A 21818-nucleotide genomic window follows, 5' to 3' on the forward strand; every position below is an offset into this window, starting at 1 on the left:
CATTCCTTACTTAACCATTTCAAATCAGGAAGACGTGGTTCCCAATCCTATTCCGCAGGAAGACGACAAGTTAGATGCCTAAGGACTTTATAGCTCCATTTATAGTTTTTATTTCGAGTATACTTTTAATTAGCTTATTCTTTCATGATTTGAGTACGTTTTTTGTTATTGTGTAAGGGATGTTAATCAAAATTTTTATTACGTTTCCGCATTTAAGATTTTTAATATATACATCTTCATTTAAATTCTGGGGCTGTTACAGTTGGTATCAGAGCCGCGTTCCTTGGAACCATCCCTTACACAATAATGTTTAGAGAAATACTCACCGATAAGTCGTTACTCAACTATTCCTTATGAAATGTAGGTGCAAAGAAATGAGGAGAGGAAGACCCCCACTAAATCGAGCGACACGGGATAATTCGCTTCGGAAAGATGTAGACAGATTATTTGAGATGATGGAAGGGTTCATAGCTGCCCAGCAAGGGCGAGAGGAGAGAAGGGAGTTACCCGACCCTCCTCCACTACCGCAGGTTGAGCCTCCGCTATAGCAGACTGATCCCGAGCCACCCCGGCATGGGCCTGCTCCTCCACAGTACCACCCAGCACCATTGCCCCAGTACAACCCGATGCCCCAGCCACGGTACTACCCGGCACCGCCACAGTACAGTCTAGTGCCCCCATCATATCAGTAGGTGCCACCACAGGACCCCCCAGTTTATTCCCAGCCGGGTCCAGTCCCTCTTCCACGGGACCCCGCTCCTTCCTTGATTGACCCAGGCTATATAGAGAGGTACAGGAGATTGAACCCCTCTACCTTTGTAGGGGGATCCTCTTTTGAAGAGGCCCAGTACTGGCTGGCAGAGATTGAGAGAGCTTTCAGGACCTTGGGAGTAGTTCCTGAGCAGAGAGCTGCCCTTGCTTCCTACATGCTGGTAAGGGAAGCAGGACGTTGGTGGGAGCTCAAGCAGACCACCCTGCCTACACCAGTCACTTGGGAGCAGTTCTTAGCGGCCTTCCATGCGGAGTATCTCCCTGAGCACATCCGACACCTAAAGGAAATGGAGTTTGTTCAACTGATTTAGGGAAACATGACAGTATCGAAATATGCCCGTAAGTTCCTAGAGCTGGGTCGATACTCCCTGGAGACAGTGATGGATGAGAGCCGAAAGGCCAGGAGATTCCAGTGGGGTCTCCGCCTGGAGATCAGGCAACACTTGTTGGTACTGGAGCTCAAGACATATTCAGCAGTTCTAGCAAAGGCACAGATCGTGGAAATGAGCTTCAACACCTGTCCTCAGCCAGGAGGGAGTTCCCGACCCTCAGCTCCGTTCCGTAAACCAGCACCTACTACGCTTGCCCAACCAAATAAGAGGCCCAGACCAGCCATCCAGGCCCCTCCTCAGGCTCCAGGGGCAGCACGTGGGAAGATCTGTCAGCACTGCGGCAGAGATCACGGGGACCGACCCTGCTACCGCCTCAATAACACTTGTCGCATATGTAGCAGTGCCCAGCATTATGCAAGAGAATGCTCGAGGAACCAGAATCAAGGAAGGCCTCCTACCTAGGGCAGAGCTTACAACCTTACCCAGCAGGATGCCGACGCTGACCCGGATATGGTACAGGGTATGTATACTATCTGTGACCATATTGCTCATGTTTTATTTGACAGTGGTGCATCGCATTCTTTTGTTTCACATGTTTTTTCTTTCAAAATTAATGTATCACCTAATAAACTTGATTCATTGTTATTTGTGTCTACTGCCAGAGGTGAAACACTACTAGGGGAAGTTATCTATAGGGCTTGTGCCGTAGAGATAGCAAATAGGAAACTGAGTGTAGACCTGATAGGGTTAGACACGGAGGATTTTGATGTAATCTTAGGAATGGATTGGCTAGCGGCGTATCACGCCATCATAGATTGCTTTAACAAGAAAGTTATATTTAATTCTCCTAACGAGGAGCCATTTACAAATTAATAAAATCATTTAGTACTTATTCCTTGATGGCAAGTTTTCTTAACTTCTAGTGCCTTAATCTTGCTGTTTTCTCTGACTAGGCAAGCCCAAGAAGGAAATTTGTATTCAAGAGATTCCGGTAGTCCGAAACTTTCCAAATGTATTTTCGGACGAACTGCCCGGTCTGCCAGTGGATAAAGAAGTCGAGTTCACTATAAACCTACAGCAAGGTACCCAGCCCATTTCGATTATTCCTTATCGCATGAGCCGCATTGAGATGGAAGAGCTGAGGAAACAGATCACTGAATTGCAAGTCAGTGGTTTTATTAGATACAATGTGTCTTATTGGGGTGCCGAAGTCACTTTTGCAAAGAAGGGAGATGGAACGTTGAGACTGTGCATTGATTATAGAGGATTGAACAAGGTTACGATCAAGAACAAATGTCCCATTTCCCGGATTGATGACCTCTTTGACCAGTTACAGGGTGCACAGGTCTTCTCTGAAATAGACCTGCGATCAGGTTACCATCAGGTGAAGATAAGAACATAAGACATCCCCAAGACGGCCTTCCGAACCAGGTACGGACACTATGAGTTCCTGGTCATGCCATTTGGGCTCACCAATGCCCCGACAATCTTTATGGATATGATTAACAGGGTCTTCAGAGAGTTCTTGGATAAATTTGTCATCGTGTTCATCGATGATATCTTAGTCTACTCAAAAAGCAGAGAAGAACATGCTCACCATCTTGCCCAAGTTTTGCAGGTCCTTAGAAACAAGAAGTTATATGCAAAGTTGAGTAAGTGTGGATTCTGACTTGAGCAGACCGCCTTCCTAGGACACATCATATTGAAGGAAGGGGTATCAGTGAATCCCGAAAAGGTTGAAGCGGTACTTGGCTGGGAGAAGCTAACATCAGTTAAGGAAATCCGCAGCTTCCTGGGAATGGCAGGTTATTACCGCAGGTTCGTTGAAGGATTCTCCAGTCTAGCAGCTCCTCTAACCCGACTCACAAAGAAGAATGCCAAGTTTGAGTGGAATGAGGACTGCGAAGGAAGTTTTTTAGAATTAAAGAAGCGGCTGACTACTGCACCCGTGTTGGCTTTACCGAGTGGATCGGGAGGATATACAGTTTATAGCGATGCCTCCTATCTAGACCTGGTTTGTGTTCTGATGTAGCATGGAAAAGTTATAGCATATGGGTCCAGACAGTTAAAGAATCATGAGAAGAACTATCCCACCCATGACTTAGAGTTTGCCGCAATCATACACGCCTTAAAAACCTGGCACCATTATTTGTACGGAGAGACCTTTCAGATCTATACCGATCATAAGAGTTTGAAACACATATTCACTCAGAAGAATCTTAACATGCGTCAGAGAAGGTGGATGGAACTCCTTAAGGACTATGATTGTGATATCTGATATTATTCAAGTAAGGGCAACGTGGTAGCAGATGCTCTCAACAGGGAAAGTGCAGGTATCTTAGCCCATTTGATGGTTTCAGAATGCAAGCCAATTGGGGCCACGCAACATGTTCGACTTTAGGATCTGAAGAGAGTCACATATTTGGGCCGCCTAGCAGTCCAGCCCGAGTTAATCCAGAGAATAAGGAAATCCCAGTCAGTCGACCCTGCCCTGGTAGCCCGCAAGAAGGATGCAGAACAGGGAGTGAGCTAAGAATTCCAAATCTCTGCCGATGGATTACTTCATTTCCAAGACAGGGTGTGTGTCACAGATAACAGTGAGTTAAAAAGAGACATCATGACGGAGTCCCATAGCTCGAAGTTTGCCATGCATCCAGGAAGCACCAAAATGTACCAAAGCATGCGACCCCAGTTTTGGTGGAATGGGATGAAGAGAGACATAACAGATTTTGTATCTAAATGCTTGGTATGTCAGCAGGTCAAGGCAGAGCATCAGCACCCAGGTGGGTTACTTCAGCCTTTACTGATCCCGGAGTGGAAGTAAGAACATATCACCATGGACTTCGTATCGGGGCTACCCAAGGCACGTTCAGGACATGATGCCATATGGGTAATTGTTGACCGACTTACCAAGTCTTCCCACTTTCTAGCCATCAGGATGACCGATTCTTTGGACGAGTTGACAAGGATGTATATCCGGGATATAGTCAGATTGCATGGAGTTCCAGTGACAGTAGTATCCGACAGGGATCCTAGGTTCACTTCTCAGTTTTGAAGTAGCTTTCAGCAAGCTATGGGAACAAAGTTGTCTCTTAGTACTGCCTTCCATCCTTAGACTGATGGACAATCAGAAAGGACGATTTGTACACTTGAAGATATACTCCGAGCTTGTGTCCTGGACTCTGGGGGCCATTAGGATGACTATCTACCCCTAATAGAGTTTGCCTACAACAACAGCTACCAAGCAAGCATTGGCATGACTCCATATGAGGCGTTATATGGGCGCCCGTGCAGATCACTGATTTGTTGGGAGGAAGTGGGCGACAGAAGATTGTTCGACCCGGAGTTGGTAGAGGAGACCATGTCCAAAATAGTTAAAATCAGAAAGAACATTCAGACAGCTCAGAGTAGGCAAAAGAGTTATACAGATACCCGGAGGAGAGACCTAGCGTTTGAGAAAGGCGACCGGGTGTTTTTTAAGGTCACTCTTTTCAAGAGAATTAGTAGGTTCGGCAGGAGGAGAAAATTAAACCCCTGATTTATCGGACCTTTTGAAATCTTAGACAAGATTGGTATTGCTGCCTACAGACTAGCACTGCCTCCAGAGCTCTCCAGAGTCCACAACGTGTTCCACGTATCCATGCCACGTAAGTACAACCCGGACCCTTCTCATGTCTTGGCTCATGAACCGTTCCCACTCCAAGAGGACTTGTCTTATGAAGAAATACCAATCGGTATCACTGACCGAAAGAGCAGGATACTCCGCAACTGGAAAATATCATTTGTAAAGGTCGTGTGGCAGAACCACACGCCCAGGGAGGCTACCTGGGAGCTAGAATCAGATTTTAGAGCCCAGTATCCCCATTTGTTCGACCAAGAGTGAGAGACAAATTTGGGGGACCAAATTTCCTTAAGGGGGGGAGAGTTGTAACACCCAAGTATATTTTTTGTATTATTTTTATTTTTATTTTTGTATTTAAATTTTTTAGATTTTAATTTAATTTAATTTAATGAAAATAAAAATAATAATAATGATAAAATTGGGTAAAATTATTATTTAGATTTAATTGAAATTGATTTTGGGAAAAAGGGGTGAAAATTTGGATTCTGGGGGTGTTTTTGAAATAAAAATCTGAAACCGGGGGTTAAAACGTAATTTAAAAAAGTTGTGCCACGTCAGCAGCTCGGTCAGCAGCCCCGGCCAACCAGGACACACTGCGTGGCAAGAAAACGCTGACACGGGACGGGACACGTGGGTTATGTTTCAACTACGATGAGAAATTTACAACTATACATAAATGTCGTCAAACATAAATTTTGTTACTGGAAGGCGACGAAGAAGAAGAAGAAGAAGAAGAAGATGTCGAGCTCGTTGAAGCTTGGATAAAGGGAGAACCTAAAAAACTTGAGAACAAGGTTCCTAAAGGAGGAGGCAATGGTAAAATCAAAAGGAATCTCAAGTATGCCTAGTAAAAGAACGTGCAGCTACGAAACAATCAAAGTTGTTCCAGTACCTCCACGATCTCTGCGTAACTACTGCATCCTATATTTTCATCAGCATTTATTTTATACATGTTTAAATTTAGCTCCTTAACCTTAAAAAGTTACGGGTAAGAATATTTGCATTTAAAGCACATCAGTATCATGAATAAAATGAAGTAAAATTTTATAAATTAATCTGTAGTGTTTCTCGCCCAAAAAAAAAATTTCTTACATACTTACCAACATCTTATCAGGACCTATCAATTGGTATCAGAACTAGATCCAAATGGCCTCCAACAAAGAACACATTAAGAATCTAAAAATGAGTCTCGGAACTTTACAGGACAACTTTAGTTTGTAAGAAACTGGAATAGCCGACAAACATCATATGATTGAGGATTCTTTCAAGTAGCTAACAGACACAGTCATTTCCAACTGTAAAGGCTCCAACAGTAACTAGACCGCTCGCCTCAGCCAGTTGCGCATGAATCACGAAGATGGCAACAGACGCACAGACGAAGGCTGTTAACCTTTTTACTTCAAACTCGCCAAACTCAATTTTTCTTCTTACATTGGCGATGACTCAACGAAGTGGATTAACTGCATAAAGTAGTTCTTCGAGCACTAGAGCATCGATGTGGATCAAAAGGTATTATTGGCATTGTACCACTTGTAAGGCGAAGCCAATAAGTGGTGGCAATAGCTTCACCGGTTCTGCACGGAAAAAGATAAAGAAATTATTTGGATTGTATTTGAAGAGGAGCTTTGGGCCAAGTTTGGGGCAAGTTTGGGCCAACTGAGAGTGAAGACTTTGATGAAGCCTTGTCCAAAGTAAATCAGACTAGTCCATTACGTGAATACTAAAAAGAGTTATAGTGACTAGGAGGATAAATGCAAAAGGCTTTGGTGGGGACTTTTAGCAGTGGGCATAAGCTCAAAATAGCAAATGAGATCAAGATGTTCCAACCTAAATCCTTAAAAGAAGTGATTAGCCTAACCCGCATGGGATAAAATCAATTGAATCAATGACGCCGATCTAACCAGTTCAGGCAAGTTGCAACCACCCAACCATCTCAAGCATTAGCAGCTCCAACGTCATAAAACGTCTCGACTCCTTTTGTCGCCAATAAGCAACACTCATAGGACAAAATACAGAGACAACAAGCGCACCGACTTTGCTTCAACTGCAATGAGAAGTTTACAAATGGACACAGATGCCGCTGAACTTAACTTTTGCTTCTAGAAAGCGACAACAAAGAAGAAGAAGATATTAGGCCTGTGAAGCCTGGATAAAGGGATAACCCAAAAAATAAAGGGATTGGTAGAGCTGCATGAAGATTCTACAATATGAACCTTGAGTACAAGGTTCCTAAAAGGGGAGACAATGATAAGATAATAAGGAATCCCAAGTATACCTAGTAAAAGAACGTACAGCTACGAAATAGTCAAAGTAGCTCCAACACCTGCACGATCTCCACGTAACTACTATATTCCACATTTTTATCAACATATATATTTCATTTTCTATATGTTTAAATTCAACTCCTTAATCATAGGAAGTAATAGGTAGGAATCTTTGTATTTAAAGCACATCAGCATCATGAATAAAATGAAGTGGAATTTTGCAAAGTAAGAGAAAAATTTTCTTACTTACTTACTAACATCTTATTGGGACTTATCAGTTGGGTATTAAAGCTAGATCCAAATGGCTTCTAACAAAGAACGCATTGAGAATATGAAAATGGGTCTTAGTACTTTACATGACAATTTTAGTCTATTGGAAATCGAAATTACCAATATACTCCATATGATTGAGGATTCTCTCAAGCGACTCATAGATGCAGTCGCTTCCAACCATGAAGGCTCCTGCAACAACTAGACCCCTCGCCCCAAATAGTCATGCCTGAATCACGAGGATGACACCGAATACAAAAACAGAGGTTGTCAGCCCTTTTAATCCAAACTCGCAAAACTTAATTTTCCCTCTTATGTCGGCGATGACTCAATGGAGTGGTTTAATCGTGTAGAGTAGTTCTTCAAGCACCATAACACCACTGCATATCAAAATGTGGCATTAGCATTATACCACCTGGAAGGCAAAGCCAACTAGTGGTGGGAATGGCTTCGCCAGTTCTGTAAGGAATAAGATAAAGAGATTACTTAGGTTGTGTTTGAAGAGGAGCTTTAAGTTAAGTTTGGGCTAACTGAGAGTGAAGACTTTGACAAAGCCTTGTCCATAGTAAAACAGATTGGTCCATTACGTGAATATCAAAAAGAGTTTGAACAATTGGGTAACTGAGTTTAGGGATGGACACAAAAGGCTTTGGTGGGGACTTTTATCAGTAGACTTAAGTACGAAATAGTAGACAAGATCAGGATGTTCTGACGCAAGTCATTGAAGGAAGTGATTAGCTAAGCTCGCATGAGAGAAGATTAATTAAACTGACAACGCCGGTCTGACCAATCTGAGCGAGTTGCGACCACTCAACCATCTCAAGGATTAGCAACTCCAATGTCATAACACGTATCAGCTCCTTCCACTGCCACCAAGTAGCTATCATGGGATAAAATATAGAGATGGTGAACACATGGGCTGTGTTTCAACTGCAACGAGAAGTTGATAGCGAAACATAATTGTCGTCGAACCTAACTTTTACTTCTAGAAGACAACGAAGAAAAAGAAGAAGATGTCGAGCTCGCGAAGCCTGGATAAAGAGAGAACCCAAGAAGTAGGGAGATCAGTAAAGCTGCATGAAGATTCAACAATATGAACCTTGAGGACAAGGTCGTAAAAGGGGGAGGCAATGATAAGATCAGAAGGAATCCCAAGTATGCCTAGTAAAAGAACGTGCAGTTGGGAAACAGTCAAAGCAATTTTAGCACCTCCACGATCTCCACGTAACTACTGTATTCCATGTGTTCATCAACATATGTATTTCATTTTTCACATGTTGAAATTCAGCTCCTTAATCTTAAAAAATAATGGGCACGAATTTTTGTATTTAAAGCATATCAGCATCATGAATAAAATGAAGTAGAATTTTGCAAATTAATATGTGGTGTTTCTCGCCCAAAAGAGAAAAATTTTCTTATTCACTTATCAGCATCTAATCAAGACCTTTCAATTGGTATTAGAGCTAGATCAAAATGGCCTTCAATAAAAAACACATTGAGAATCTGGAAACAAGTCTCGACACCATGCAGGATAGCTTTAGTCGATTGTAAATCAGAATGACCGAAAGACTCTGTATGATTGAGAATTCCCTTAAGCAACTCACACACGTAGTTGCTTTCAACTGTGAAGGCTCTAGTAACAATCAAACTCCTCACCCTAGCCAACTGCGTTTGACTCATGAGGACGGCACCAATCGCATAGACGGAGGCGTCTAGCCCTTTTACTCTAAACTCGCTAAATTTGACTTTTTCTTTTACGTCGTATATGACCAGACTGAGTGGTTTAACCATGTAGAGTAGCTCTTCGAGCACCAGAGCACCATCATAAATCAAAAGGTGGCATCGATATCAGACCACCTGAAAGGTGAAGCCAACCAGTGGTGTCAATGGCTTTGCTGGTTTTGTAAGGAAAAAGATAAAAATATTATTTGGGTTACGTTTGAAAAGGAGTTTTAAGCCAAGGTTGGGCTAACTAAGAGTGAAGACTTTGACAAAGACTTGTCCAAAATAAAGCAAACTAGTCCATTACGTGAATACCATAAAGAGTTTGAGTGATTGGGTAACCGAGTTCAGGGATGGGCACATAAGGCTTTGGTGGGAACTTTCATCGGTGGGTTTAAACCCGGAATGGCAGATGAAATAAAGATGTTTTGAGCCAAATTCTTAAAGGAAGTGATTAGTCTGACTTGCATGAGAAAAGATCAATTGAACCAACAACGTTGGTTTAACCAATTTGGGTGAGTTATGACCACCCAATCATCTCAAGCATTAATAACTCCAGTGTCACAAAACATCTCGGCTCCTTCCACCACCACCAAACAGCTTTCGTGGGATAAAATATAAAGGCGTCGAGTGCACGAGTTATACTTCAACTGTGATGAGAAGTTTACAACTGGAAACAGATGCCACCAAACCCAACTTTTGCTTCTGAAAGGCGACGAAGAAGAAGAAGAAGAAGAAGAAGAAGAAGAAGACGTTGAGCCTGCAAAGTCTAGATAAAGGGAGAACCCAAGAAGTAAGGGGACCAGTAGAGCTACATGAAGATTAAGCAATATGAACCTTGGGGATAAGGGTCCTAAAGGGGGAGGCAATGATAAGATAAGAAGGAATCCCAAGTATGCCAAGTAAAAAAAATGTACAGTTGAAAAATAGTCAAAGTAGTTCCAGCACCCTATGATCTTCGCGCAAGTACTGCATCCCACATTTTCTAAGCATATATATTTCATTTTCTACATGTTTAAATTCATCTCTTTAATCTTTGGAAGTAACGAGTAGGAATTTTTGTATTTAAAGGACATCAACTTCATGAATAAAATGAAATGGAATTTTGTAAATTAATCTGTGGTGTTTTTCACCTAAATGAAAAAAACTTTCTTACTTACTTACTAGCATCTAATCGGGACTTATCAATTGATATCAGAACTAGGTCCAAATGGCCTCCAACAAAGAACGCATTGAGAATCTGAAAACAGGTCTCGGCACCTTCCAAGACAGCTTTAGTCGGTTGGAAATCGGAATGGCCGATAAATTCTGTATGATTAAGGATTCGTTCAAGCGGCTCACAGATGCAGTCACTTCCAACTGTGAAGGCTTCAGCAACAACCAAACTCATTGTCCCAGTCAGTCACGCCTAAATTGCAAAGATGGAACCAGACACACGGATGGAGGCTGTCAGCCCTTCTACTCTAAACTCGCAAAACTTGACTTTCCCTCTTACGCCAGCAATGACCCGACGGAGTAGTTTAATCGAGTAGAGCAATTCTTTGAGCACCAGAGTACTGTCGCAGATAAAAAAGTGGCATTGTTGTCGTACCACCTGAAAGGCAAAGCCAACCAATGGGGGCAATGGCTTCGTCAGTTCTGCAAGAAAAAGGATAAAGAGATTACTTAGGTTGTGTTTGAAGAGGAGCTCTAAGCTAAGTTTGGGCCAACTAAGAGTGAAGACTTTGACGAAACCTTGTCTAGAGTAAAACAAACTAGTCTATTACGTGAATATCATAAAAGAGTTTAAGCGACTGAGTAATCGAGTTCAAGAATAGATGCAAAAGGCCTTGATGGGGACTTTTATCAGTAGACTTAAGCCCGAAATAGCAGAAGAGATCAAAATGTTCCAACTTAAGTTTTTGAAGGAAGTGATTAACTTAGCCCGCATGAGAAATGATTAATTAAACTAGCAATGTCGGTTTAACCAATTCGGGTGAGTTGCGACCACCCAACCATCTCAAGCATTAGCAGCTCCAATGTTATAAAGCATATCGACTCCTTTCCCCACCACTAAGCAGCTCTCGTGAGACGAAATGCAGAGACATCGAGTACACAGGTTATGCTTCAACTACGACGAGAAGTTTACAGCCGTACATAAAAGCTACTGAACCCAACTTTTGCTTTTAGAAGGCAACAAAGAAAAAGAAGAAGACATCAAACCCGCGAAGCCTCGATAAAGAGAGAACTCAATCAGCAATGGGACTAGTAGAGCTCCATGAAGATTCAACAATATGAAACTTGAGGACAAGGTTCTTAAAAAGGGAGGCAATGAGAAGATCAGAAGGAATCCCAAATATGCCCAGTAAAAGAACGTGCAGTTAGGAAATAGTCAAGCAGTTCCAACACCTCCACAGTCTCTGCGTAACTATCACATCTCACGTTTTCATTAGCATATGTATTTCATTTTTCACATGTTTAAATTCAACTTCTTAATATTAGGAAGCAACGTGTAGGAATTTTTGTATTTAAAGCACATCAACGTTATGAATAAAATGAAGTGCTATTTTGCAAATTAATTTGTAGTGTTTCTCGCCTTAAAGATAAAAACTTTCTTACTTACTTACCAACATCTGATCGGACCTATCAATTTAAAAGAAAAAAAGATAGAAAAAATTCATCGAGTCCTGTTGTTGATTAGAAAATATAGTACAGTATACTAACGTTGTCTGTGTGTAATCTGCTGAGGACTTCCATTATACAAAAAGACCCATTTGACTTTAGCGACATGACAAACAGGACAGAGCAAAGCCGTCATTTCGATAGATATTGTCGCAGATTCCAGAGCTGTAGAGCAGAGAAGAAGACAGGTCGAAAGATGTTAGGAGCTGGAACTGATGATGATGATGATGGGATCAGGAGATATCTCCATTCTCGTGTCTGGTAAAACAGAAAAAAAAAAAACTCAATCAGCTGCTATGATTACTATTTCTGCCATTATTGCCATCAGTCATCATCTTCATCTCTCTCTCTCTCTCTCCCCCTAAGGGACCCAGATTGGAAATCCTTAAATGGCTCAAGTTGATGATCTTTTCGAGCTCTTTCTCCTACGGCTTCCTCCTCTCTCTATTTCGCCTCTGTTTTTTTCTCTTCTGGTTTTGTGCAGGGCCCCTATGAGCTCGCTTCTGTATTCCCCTTTTTGATGCCATCTTCGGATACTGAGCCAATATCTATCTTCATGCTTCTTTGATCCTCGAAATTGCAGACCTCTAAACCCTAGTTGCATCTCATAGCGCCCTCTATTCTCTCTTCTTCTTCGGAGCCCTCGAAGCATATTCTTCCCCTGTCGTATGTACGAACGAGAAGAAGGCTTCTTTCTATTCAGAATGACGTCTTCCAGTGGCCAGGATTAACTTTGAGACAACGTTGTTTTGAGCTCGTGAAAATAATATTAAAAATCTGAAATAATGTCGTTTAGTTTGACTCCGAAACAAAACGACGTTGTTTCAGATGCTGGGTTGGTGGAGCCCAGGATGGATCATTTTTGGCCTTTTGCTCAGGTAGACAATAATAATATTATAATAATAAAAATATCATCAATTATAAAAAATAAATCTTTTTACTTGAATTTCTCACTATTTTATTATTGTTATTATAATTATTTGATCAAATAAAATTAAAATATTTTCGGGAATTAATTTAAAAATACATATTATATTTAAATCAAAAATTGCTACAAGGGCTAGTGTATTTGGGTATATGTTCCATTATAATATCCAATATTATTCTTGATAGTGGATCCCAACAGTTGAATTAACTGGAGGATACTGTAAGTTAAAAGTACCGAATGCAGTAGTAGTTCACAAATTTTTAAGGAGACTAGCCTCTTGCAATTTGGAGAAAGATTCACGAGAAGGTTTTGAATTTTGAAGGGGTAACATTGTTTAGAATGAGAAAGGTGGGTTGTCAGTCCAAAAAGGTGAATTGATTTTTCAAGTTTACTCATTAACCAGAAATTATTTGGATATTCAAAGTCATACAAAATTAAGAATCTTGAACAAAATCAATATAAAAATACAAGTAGAGAAGGGAAAGAGAATGCAGTCGTATTTTGCCACCAATCATATGCCTGTAGTTCTCTCCTACTTGAACTTCTTCAAAAAGATTGTTGAATATGATGTCTAATTCACCGATTTCAATGACCATCAAAGTATATACATATATAATTATTAAGGTGTTAAGAGTTTTCCTAAATATATTCTTTAATAAACCAATATAAATATCAACTTTTTAAATCCTAAATTTATTTCTCCGAGTCAGTTTTGGAGGACAGAGATGGAGGGAGAGATTCGACGAAAGAAACATAAAATCTATGTTTACTAATTAACTAGTTTCTTGCGTTGGCGGATAATAATATATGAGAGTTTGGTTTTCTTTATTTATTTATTTTTTATTTTATTTGTTTAGTCTTTTACAATAACTCTATAGATTTAGCAGATTTATATAGTAGATCATTAGAAAGCTTTTCGCCATAAACTTTTCTCAAGCATACCATGGGTTTCTTGCATAATTAACCAACTTGGTAGCACTACAAAGTAAACTTCCAGCCACCATTTGATAGCCCTTCAAACAAGCTTTCCAATTATATCAAAATCGTGTTCTAGTTGATTTGATGACATGAAATTAGACTCTGAAAAAAGCTTATAAGAGACAATATTTTAAAATGATTTTTTACACTCAGGCTTGTCTTTAAAGAAATTATACTTTCCCTACTTATTCTTAAAATAATATATCTTTAAAAAATTTATGAATTTCACAATTTTATTATGATTTTTAGAACTTGAAAAAATTATATGATTTTAAATGACAGACTTGACTATAATATAAAATCCAGAAATATTTATAGTGATCCGCGCAACACGTGCATCTGTCGCACATGCATCCCATTTTTTCAAGTAATGAGAAAGTAAGTAGACAATTTTAAAACTTGAATAAATATAAATCCCAAGTAAAGACTTAACACAAACAGATTTTATTTCCAATTCCACCTAAAAAAATATAATGTCACATACATACAATAAGACACCCATTGAGTGCACTTCACATTTACATTGTTTAATTGTTTATTTTCCTCATAGAACTGAAAGCCTAACAACCTGAAGCCTTGAGAGAAGTTGGACAGAACAAAGTACAAATGATACGGGATTTATATAACTAACTACACATTCAGATATGGATATACATGCATATACATATATATATGTATAGAGAGAGAGAGAGAGAGAGAGGACATCTGTCATATAAAAGATATACTATTCCTCCAGTGTTTGCTTTCATATCCGGCCAAACTGCCAATATTTCTAGAGAACGTAACAGCAAACCAAAAATAGTCACAGCAAACAGAACAAAACATGCATATAACACCAATCAGGACTAGCATCAATTGCAAGATACTTAATCTGCAAATTGTAACTGAAACAGGCTTGATAAACAAATTCTATATATGCCGATTCCAAATGCAAAATATCATTCAAAATTCTAGTCGACCAGAACTCCTTAGGACCCAAATAATTAAAGATAATAAATAACTGCCATTAAAAGTTTGAACAATGCCAATGAACACACTCAATCCCAATGGAGTGGAGTGGAGTGGAGTGGAGTGGAGTATTAACACTATAAACCACCCACCAGCTTCTCTTACTTCGGTCACTCTCTCGCCTATCACAAATTGCATAATAATAAATCCTACATCCAAAATACTATCACCTGCACACTCATAACCCAACCACCACACCTATTCCTTAATCAGCTTCTCCATTCAAATAGTATTTTCCTCCAAAATTCTTTACTTCGTGGTTAGGAATTCCATTTCCTTGAACTAGTATGAGCAATTAAAAACAATTGTCTTGTAGAAAGTCAAAATGACATGCTCCCTCAACACGTATGCCATATTCAAGAAAATCCAACAGCAAGCAACCCCTCACATCTAAGTTGGTATATTCTTTGTCTAGGATGTCAATTTCACATAACAATTACACCTTTTGCTGTTCACATATATCAATCTATAAATATTCATACACTCACATCTACAAACAATGCAAAATCCAACGGAAGCATAGAGTCCGAAAACCCACTTAGAAAAACCCACAATATCAACTCTATCAAATAATAACATCGTGAAAATGAAGTGCCAACTATTCCTAGACCAAAGGAAAGCTTGAACCAGACCAACCATTTATTTCCTCATCGTGAAAATTAAAGGCCAGTATCCTGCTAGATTTACTCAATGGAAACTACTCCAACTCAGCAAACCAAATTTAAATGCAAGAATGCAAAACTTTAGCATATTCTTGAAAAATATAAGTCCAGAACTGAAGATGCAACCATTGCACAAACTAAAATGAGACATTCATAAGCCTTACTTCCTTTATTCAACTTATGAAAATATCCTAAATTGGAAGTAATACCAAGGAAAAACGGAGTATCAAATGTTCACATCCATGACTTCCTTTATTCAACTTGTGAAAATATCTTTGATTGCAAGCAGTACCAAAGGAAGTAGGTGCCTGCATGCTTCAGAAGCAGAAGTCACTAGAACAACTTTCGTGCTAGGCATGCTTACTAACTTCCCATGGGGCTTACTTCGGTGCATCCACATGCAACAGCTTTAAGTACACTTTTTGGCTGTGAAACAGAATACCCAATTCTTTCATGTCCTTCAATTATCTTGCTTGCCAAACGGCACTCATTATGTAAGTTTTATCACACAGGAAAATGTTATCCAGTGCAACTACATGGCCTTCCAACTCATAAAAAATCTTCCATTAAAACAGGTGATTCACAACTCCATTTTGTCTGCTCTGTAGAGTTCTTTTAACTGAGAAAATAAAATATACATTATCGCTAAGCACTTCATGTTTCCATCTATATCTTAAAATTTCCTTACATCACAAACTGAAACACAGGGCACCAGTGGGCAGACGAAAAAATTGTTTGAAATTGCAGCCTCTCACCACACATTCTCCAATAACATGGAAAGACTACTATCCTTCACAATCAGCTTCTCGCCAAGACTGAAAATCATAATGCATATGCATCAAATAGCCCACATCCTAGAGCAGCCTCTGTCATGTCAAAAATGTTCCATGGATAAATTCAATCACTTGTAACCTTAAGGCGGCTACATTCTTTTCTTTTTCGAATTATACGTCTCAGAAAGTAAAAAGATGTTCACTTTTTTCAGAGAACCACAACTCCCCAGAAATTAAAACGAAATGAAGGAAAAAAAACTAAGGCATAGAAATAAAGAACTTCTAAAACATTCTTAATGAAAGGAACAACCAGCAAGATAACAGTTTGACTTACATCAATAGTATGATCCAGAACCACCACCGCCCATGTAACTGCTACCACCCATGCTACGACTAGAGTATACTGATGAATATGAGCTACCACCAACCTGCCATAATAGCAAAGAACATAAACACAAACATCCAGTGCAGAAAAATGTTTCACAAGTCAACCAGGTCACAAGCATACATCACTTCCACGGGGCATGTAGTCACTGCCATAGCTCGAGTACATTCCATCAACATCACCGCCTCCAAATGAACCTGAAGGCCATATAAATTGGAAAGACATCATTTAACGACAGGATTAAAGCCTAAACATTCGTATTCACGTCTATAAAACCTAACAGAAACAAACCTCCTCCATAACCCATGCCCTGACGGCTGCCATAAAGCCCATGTGTATCCTGACTGGACATGGAACTTCTGCTGCTTCCATATCCTAGACTAGATCTTCCAAGCCTGCCAACCAAATGGAATAAAAGTAAGCTACATTAGTAAGATATCTCTCCCATGGAAAAGAATAATATGGATGCCTCCATGTCCAATGCATCAAAACAAACCTATCCCCATACGCATCCCCATATTGAGGAGCACTACCATCAAGTTCATAGTCCAAACGAGCTCTTGAATGGCGAACACCAGGGTCAGCATACCGAGGGGGAACATCATCCTAACATATTACAAGCATATCATATATCAATAGAGGATATGTCAAGTATGAGACATGAACATAATAAGATATAAAATATTTTATAGTACAAAGAAAACCAACCATGGCAGGATATGGACGTTTTGAGCCAGAAATAGAATCATAGTCACGGCCACGTCCTTCCCGGTAACTTAGAGGCCTTTCAAATCTTTGTCCGTAACCATCATCTATATAAGGTCTCCTTCCCGCTGAACGAGAAGACACTCTTGGCAGATCAGGGTAACTAGAGCCACGAGATGAATACTCATCTCTATAGGATGAGCGCCTATCAGGAACTACCCTGGAACCATAATCAACAGCTGCTCTGCTCCTTGGAGGAGGTAGCTCATCATGTCTGCTATATTCCCTTTTCAAGCTACTTTTTGGGTATGAAGGAACTGTCAAGAACGGGAATTGCATTAAAAAGTATGGCAAGCAAACTGATGTTAGAACATCCATTTAGACAATTCAGAATTTCTGCATACCAGGTGCTCCCCTTTCATATTGCCTAGGATGTGGTAAAGGCCTGCTTCTTGCTGGCATAGCCATAACAGGGCGTCTATCCCTCAATCCAATAGGTCTCTTTACACTAGAAGGCGGAACACGAATCCCAATTCCTCTCATACTGCGTGTTGGAAGACTACGTGGTGCTGGACGATTCCATGAACCCCTGACAATTCGTCCAATCCCTCGCCCAGACCGGTAATCTGCACGACTAGCATGTCTTCCTTTTCCTCTTTGAAGCGGTCGTGACAACCTGGCCCTAACTTTAGCCTAATACAAGATTAAAAACAAAAATTAATCAAAACGATAGAAAACTGATTTAAGTAAAAAATTCAAACCCAATCCAAATGCGTGAAAACCTTGCTATCCCCATCACCCAGTTCCGAATTGTTGATACTTTTAGCACAGGTCACTGCAGCATCATGAGACTCAAATGTGACAAATCCAAAATCCTTTCTCTTCGCTGATGGCATGTTACGAGCAAGTTCAATCTTTTCAATCTCACCATACTTCTTTAGAAGTTCCCTAACACGATCCTCATCCCATGAAGCCGGAAGACCATCAACAAACACAGTTTTGACCTTAAACCGAAACATTTAATTAGCAGGATTCTTTGGAAGGCCCAGAGTAGCAGGCTAAATAATTACACCAACTAAAAACACATAGGCAAAATATAAAAGAGTGGGATGATCACAATCTAGAAAATAACTTGCATTAAGTACATGTACAACCGTAGGACAGTATGCAAGCAGCACATACACAATGGAAGGTCAATTAATATTATAATCAAATTTTTAGTTTAAAGAACAAGGCCTTTTTCTTGAATAAGGATAATGTATTCATTAAATACAACCACAAATAGGGTGCCAACCCATTTACAAAAGATCAAAAGAACAAGGCCTTTAAAGGACATGCCATGCCCAAGCTTCCACTCCCTTCATTAGAGAATTAAAATTCATACTCCAGATTCATGCTGCTAGAAGTCCACCAAGCACCAAAAAATGGAGAAAAAATAAAAGTGAAATGAACTACAGATGGTGTGGAAACAACCCGAAATTTAGAAGAATAACCATCCAAATAACTTACCTGTGCCATTATTTCATCACCAGGGTCAATGAAGGAATCTGCAAAAGAAACCTTTGCAGGTCTATCAACTCCAAATAGAACATCTCTCTTCTGAAGCCGTTTAAAAGCATCCATGGCATCAGAACGAGACGAAAATTCTAAAAAGGCAAAACCCCGATTCATTCCTTCATTGTTGCTATCTTCCACCAAAGTCAAATCCTCAACATTCTCAATCCCATAGTGTTTCAACTTTTCTTTCAACTGAAATGATAATAAATACCCCCCAAAGGTCAAGATAACCAGTTAAAAACTGGAACAAGGAAAGGAAAACCATGTACTTACAGCATCCTTTGTCCAAGTCTTGCATATGTTACCAAGGAATAGTGTATCACTGTCTTGACTTGGAGTAACACCACATTGTTTCCCGTTAACCTGGAATTACTTCATTAGGAAAGCATTCATGCTAACTAAATCTTTCATGCAACAAATCACAGAAGGAAAATTACCACAGGGTTTTTCAGCTCGGTAACAGCTCGTTTTGCTTGTTCCACAGTTGCAAAACGCAAAAATGCAAACCCCTTGTTTTTCTTTGTCTGAGGGTTCATCATCAGTCTCACTTCTGAAACCTCCCCAACCTGGCTAAAAACCTTCTTAAGGTCTTCCTCACTTGCATCCTTATCTAAACCCCCAACAAATATTTCATACTCCTTCCGCTTGCGCCTCTCCTGAACAACTTCATGGTGTTCCTCTTCTTCTGCATCAACCATTTCCCGATGACCCTGTTCTTTACCAGCACGCTCATCATCCCCTTCACTATCAAGTTCCTCGGGAACATCAGCAATTTCGTCCTCTGCCAAATCACCACCTTCCTCATCACCAATGATCTCCTCCTCTGGTTCCTCCTCTTCATCATCTCCAACCTCCTGAACATCCTCCTGCCCAGGTTCCTTCTCATCATAATCGACCCCACAATACTCTTCTGGTTCAGATTCAGGTTCATTATCATCCAATTCTAATCTCTCATCCTTCCCATATTCATCTCCAGATTCTTTTACCTCCTCCTCTTCTGCCATGGGAAAGATAGTAGATGGTCCATATCAAAGTCAAAACTTAATACTCCCAATATAAACTTTTTTGAAATTCCACCAGAGAATTGTCATTCCATTCAAGTATAACTAATTTCCAAAATTCCAAAACCCTTAAACAAGGAAAGACATTAAACTAGGCGACTGATGTAAAATACTTTTCTTTTATCTCAAAAAAAAAAAAAAGTAAAAGACTTCTCTCGATCATCAATTATTTACCATAACAAAAAAGACAAGGCGTAAACCTTAAGCATAAATTTACGAAAACAATGTCTGTAAGCTCCTCTATGACGCAGCAAACCCCCCCCCGCCCCCCCCCCCAAACAAAAAAAAACCCTAATTCAAAAAAAAAAACCCAAGCTTCAAATTAGAACGCAGACTCTCCAGATTCTGCAAATTCTAAGTCGAGGAGATATAACCTACAGCCAACTAAATGAATAAAGGAAAACAAGAAATGGAGGCATAATTCAAGTATCGAGATCAATAACAGGAGATTCAAACCATGATTAAGAAAACACCAAAAACACAAGCTTGGAATAATTTCCGCAACTTATTAAACATCATCACCAACAAGTAAAAGAAACAGGTCCGTAGCCCATCAGATCCAAATCGTAAAAGGAAAAAGAACCTACTTTTCAAAGGGAGCATCCCGTTTACGTCCGATTTCTCTCCGGACTCCGAACATGCCTTGTCAACAAGAACGGTTTCCTCTTCAATTATCTCCTCCTTCTCAACAACCGTTACCTCCTCTACCTTCACATCATCTTTCTCTTCCACAGCAGCCACCACAGGAGCCTCCTCGACCTTGGCTGTCTCCGCCGTTTTTTCTGGCGGATTATTCTGCGCCTTGGGCGTGCCTCTGGTGGCCCGAGGCGTCCTCTTCTGCCCTGAAGCTGCGGCTCCTCTCTTCCCGGTCCTTGGAGGCATTGTTCCGCTGGTTTTTTAGTCGTCGAAGCCTGAAGTAAAAGTAATATCAAAACAAAGCCCTAAACTTAGAGCAGTCTCCAGAAACCCTAAGTTCACGAATTAACAGAGCAGGAAACAGAAAAGGGAGAGAACCGAAAGGATTGCTTAGTAAGAAGATGACTATACTGGGAATGAAAAGGATTGATCACAAGAGATGTTTCTATGGAAACCCTAGACAGAGAAGCCAATTTCCGAGAGACAACCCGGATAAAAATAAACGGTGGAAGCAATATATAGGAAAAGAAGGAAAATAATAAACAAATAAATAAATAAACCGCGTATATATAATCTTCTCTCTTAATATATCTACCTAACAAAAATATATTTCTAAAAAAACTTTTTTTTATTTTTTAGACTATAAATTTATAGTATAATCAGAAATTTAAATTTTATATTTTAAATTTTAATTAATATAGATGATAACACCTTAAAAAATATATCATTTTCAATGTTAAATAATCTTTTTTTTTATGTGAAAGCTTTGTTTTCATTAGCATGTAAGAATGAAACACTTCAGAGCTGACAAGTAAAACTTTTGCTACAACCATATCTATTTCTAGCAAAACTTAACTAGTTATAAAGGCAATTGTTAATTAGACTCAAATATATTACACATTATACTATATATTATTTCTTAGTTATAATAACTCTTATGTTTCAAATAAAACTAAACTAATAATCTTGTTTGATATACTAATGATTTATTTTTTTGTAACAAGTAGATCACATACATATATATATATATCATAATATACTAATGTTTAATGAGATTAAATATTTTCTCAAGAATGATATATTATGTACTATTTTATTTGAATTAATTATATTTAAATCAAATTTTATAAGCGAAATATTTAAGTCACATTATTATAATCTCATTATAACTTTATTTGTTCTTAATATTTTTATAATCTTATTTAATTGTATTGAGTGTATTATATAAAATTAAAAACATCCACAATACCTATTGTAAAAAAACACGATTTTTCATGAGTCTATAATAAAGAAATCCTTATTATAAAAAAGATATGACTTTTAGTGAGTATATAAGTGAGAGAAAAATATATTATCATTCTCTCACACACGTTGAGTTAAACCATAAGTAAACTTGGATTTTGGGGTGTGAAGATTACCCGAAACTCCAGTAGTATCCGAGAGAAAACAAAAGACATCAATAATTAAGGATCGTAGACAGAAA

General features: G+C 39.3%; 1 protein-coding gene across 1 annotated transcript; it reads right to left on the bottom strand.

Moving 5' to 3' along the window:
- Positions 1–15361: 15361 nt before the first annotated feature.
- LOC110816230 (RNA-binding (RRM/RBD/RNP motifs) family protein) lies at positions 15362–20860 on the bottom strand. Its single transcript, XM_088219650.1, has 13 exons — positions 20747–20860; positions 20287–20610; positions 19076–19635; positions 18912–19001; positions 18591–18830; positions 17864–18085; positions 17486–17774; positions 17085–17398; positions 16873–16982; positions 16668–16771; positions 16500–16573; positions 16326–16419; positions 15362–16084 (listed from the first exon to the last, which is right to left on the bottom strand). Exons 2-12 carry the CDS (start codon positions 20579–20581, stop codon positions 16327–16329), a joined length of 2391 nt encoding a protein of 796 aa, XP_088075776.1. The 5' UTR covers positions 20582–20610; positions 20747–20860; the 3' UTR covers positions 15362–16084; position 16326.
- Between the last annotated feature and the right edge of the window lie 958 nt (positions 20861–21818).

The sequence above is a fragment of the Carica papaya genome, chromosome 5, assembly GCF_054855325.1.
Source record: "Carica papaya isolate Zhongbai chromosome 5, ASM5485532v1, whole genome shotgun sequence".
In the NCBI taxonomy this organism is placed as follows: Eukaryota; Viridiplantae; Streptophyta; class Magnoliopsida; order Brassicales; family Caricaceae; genus Carica; species Carica papaya.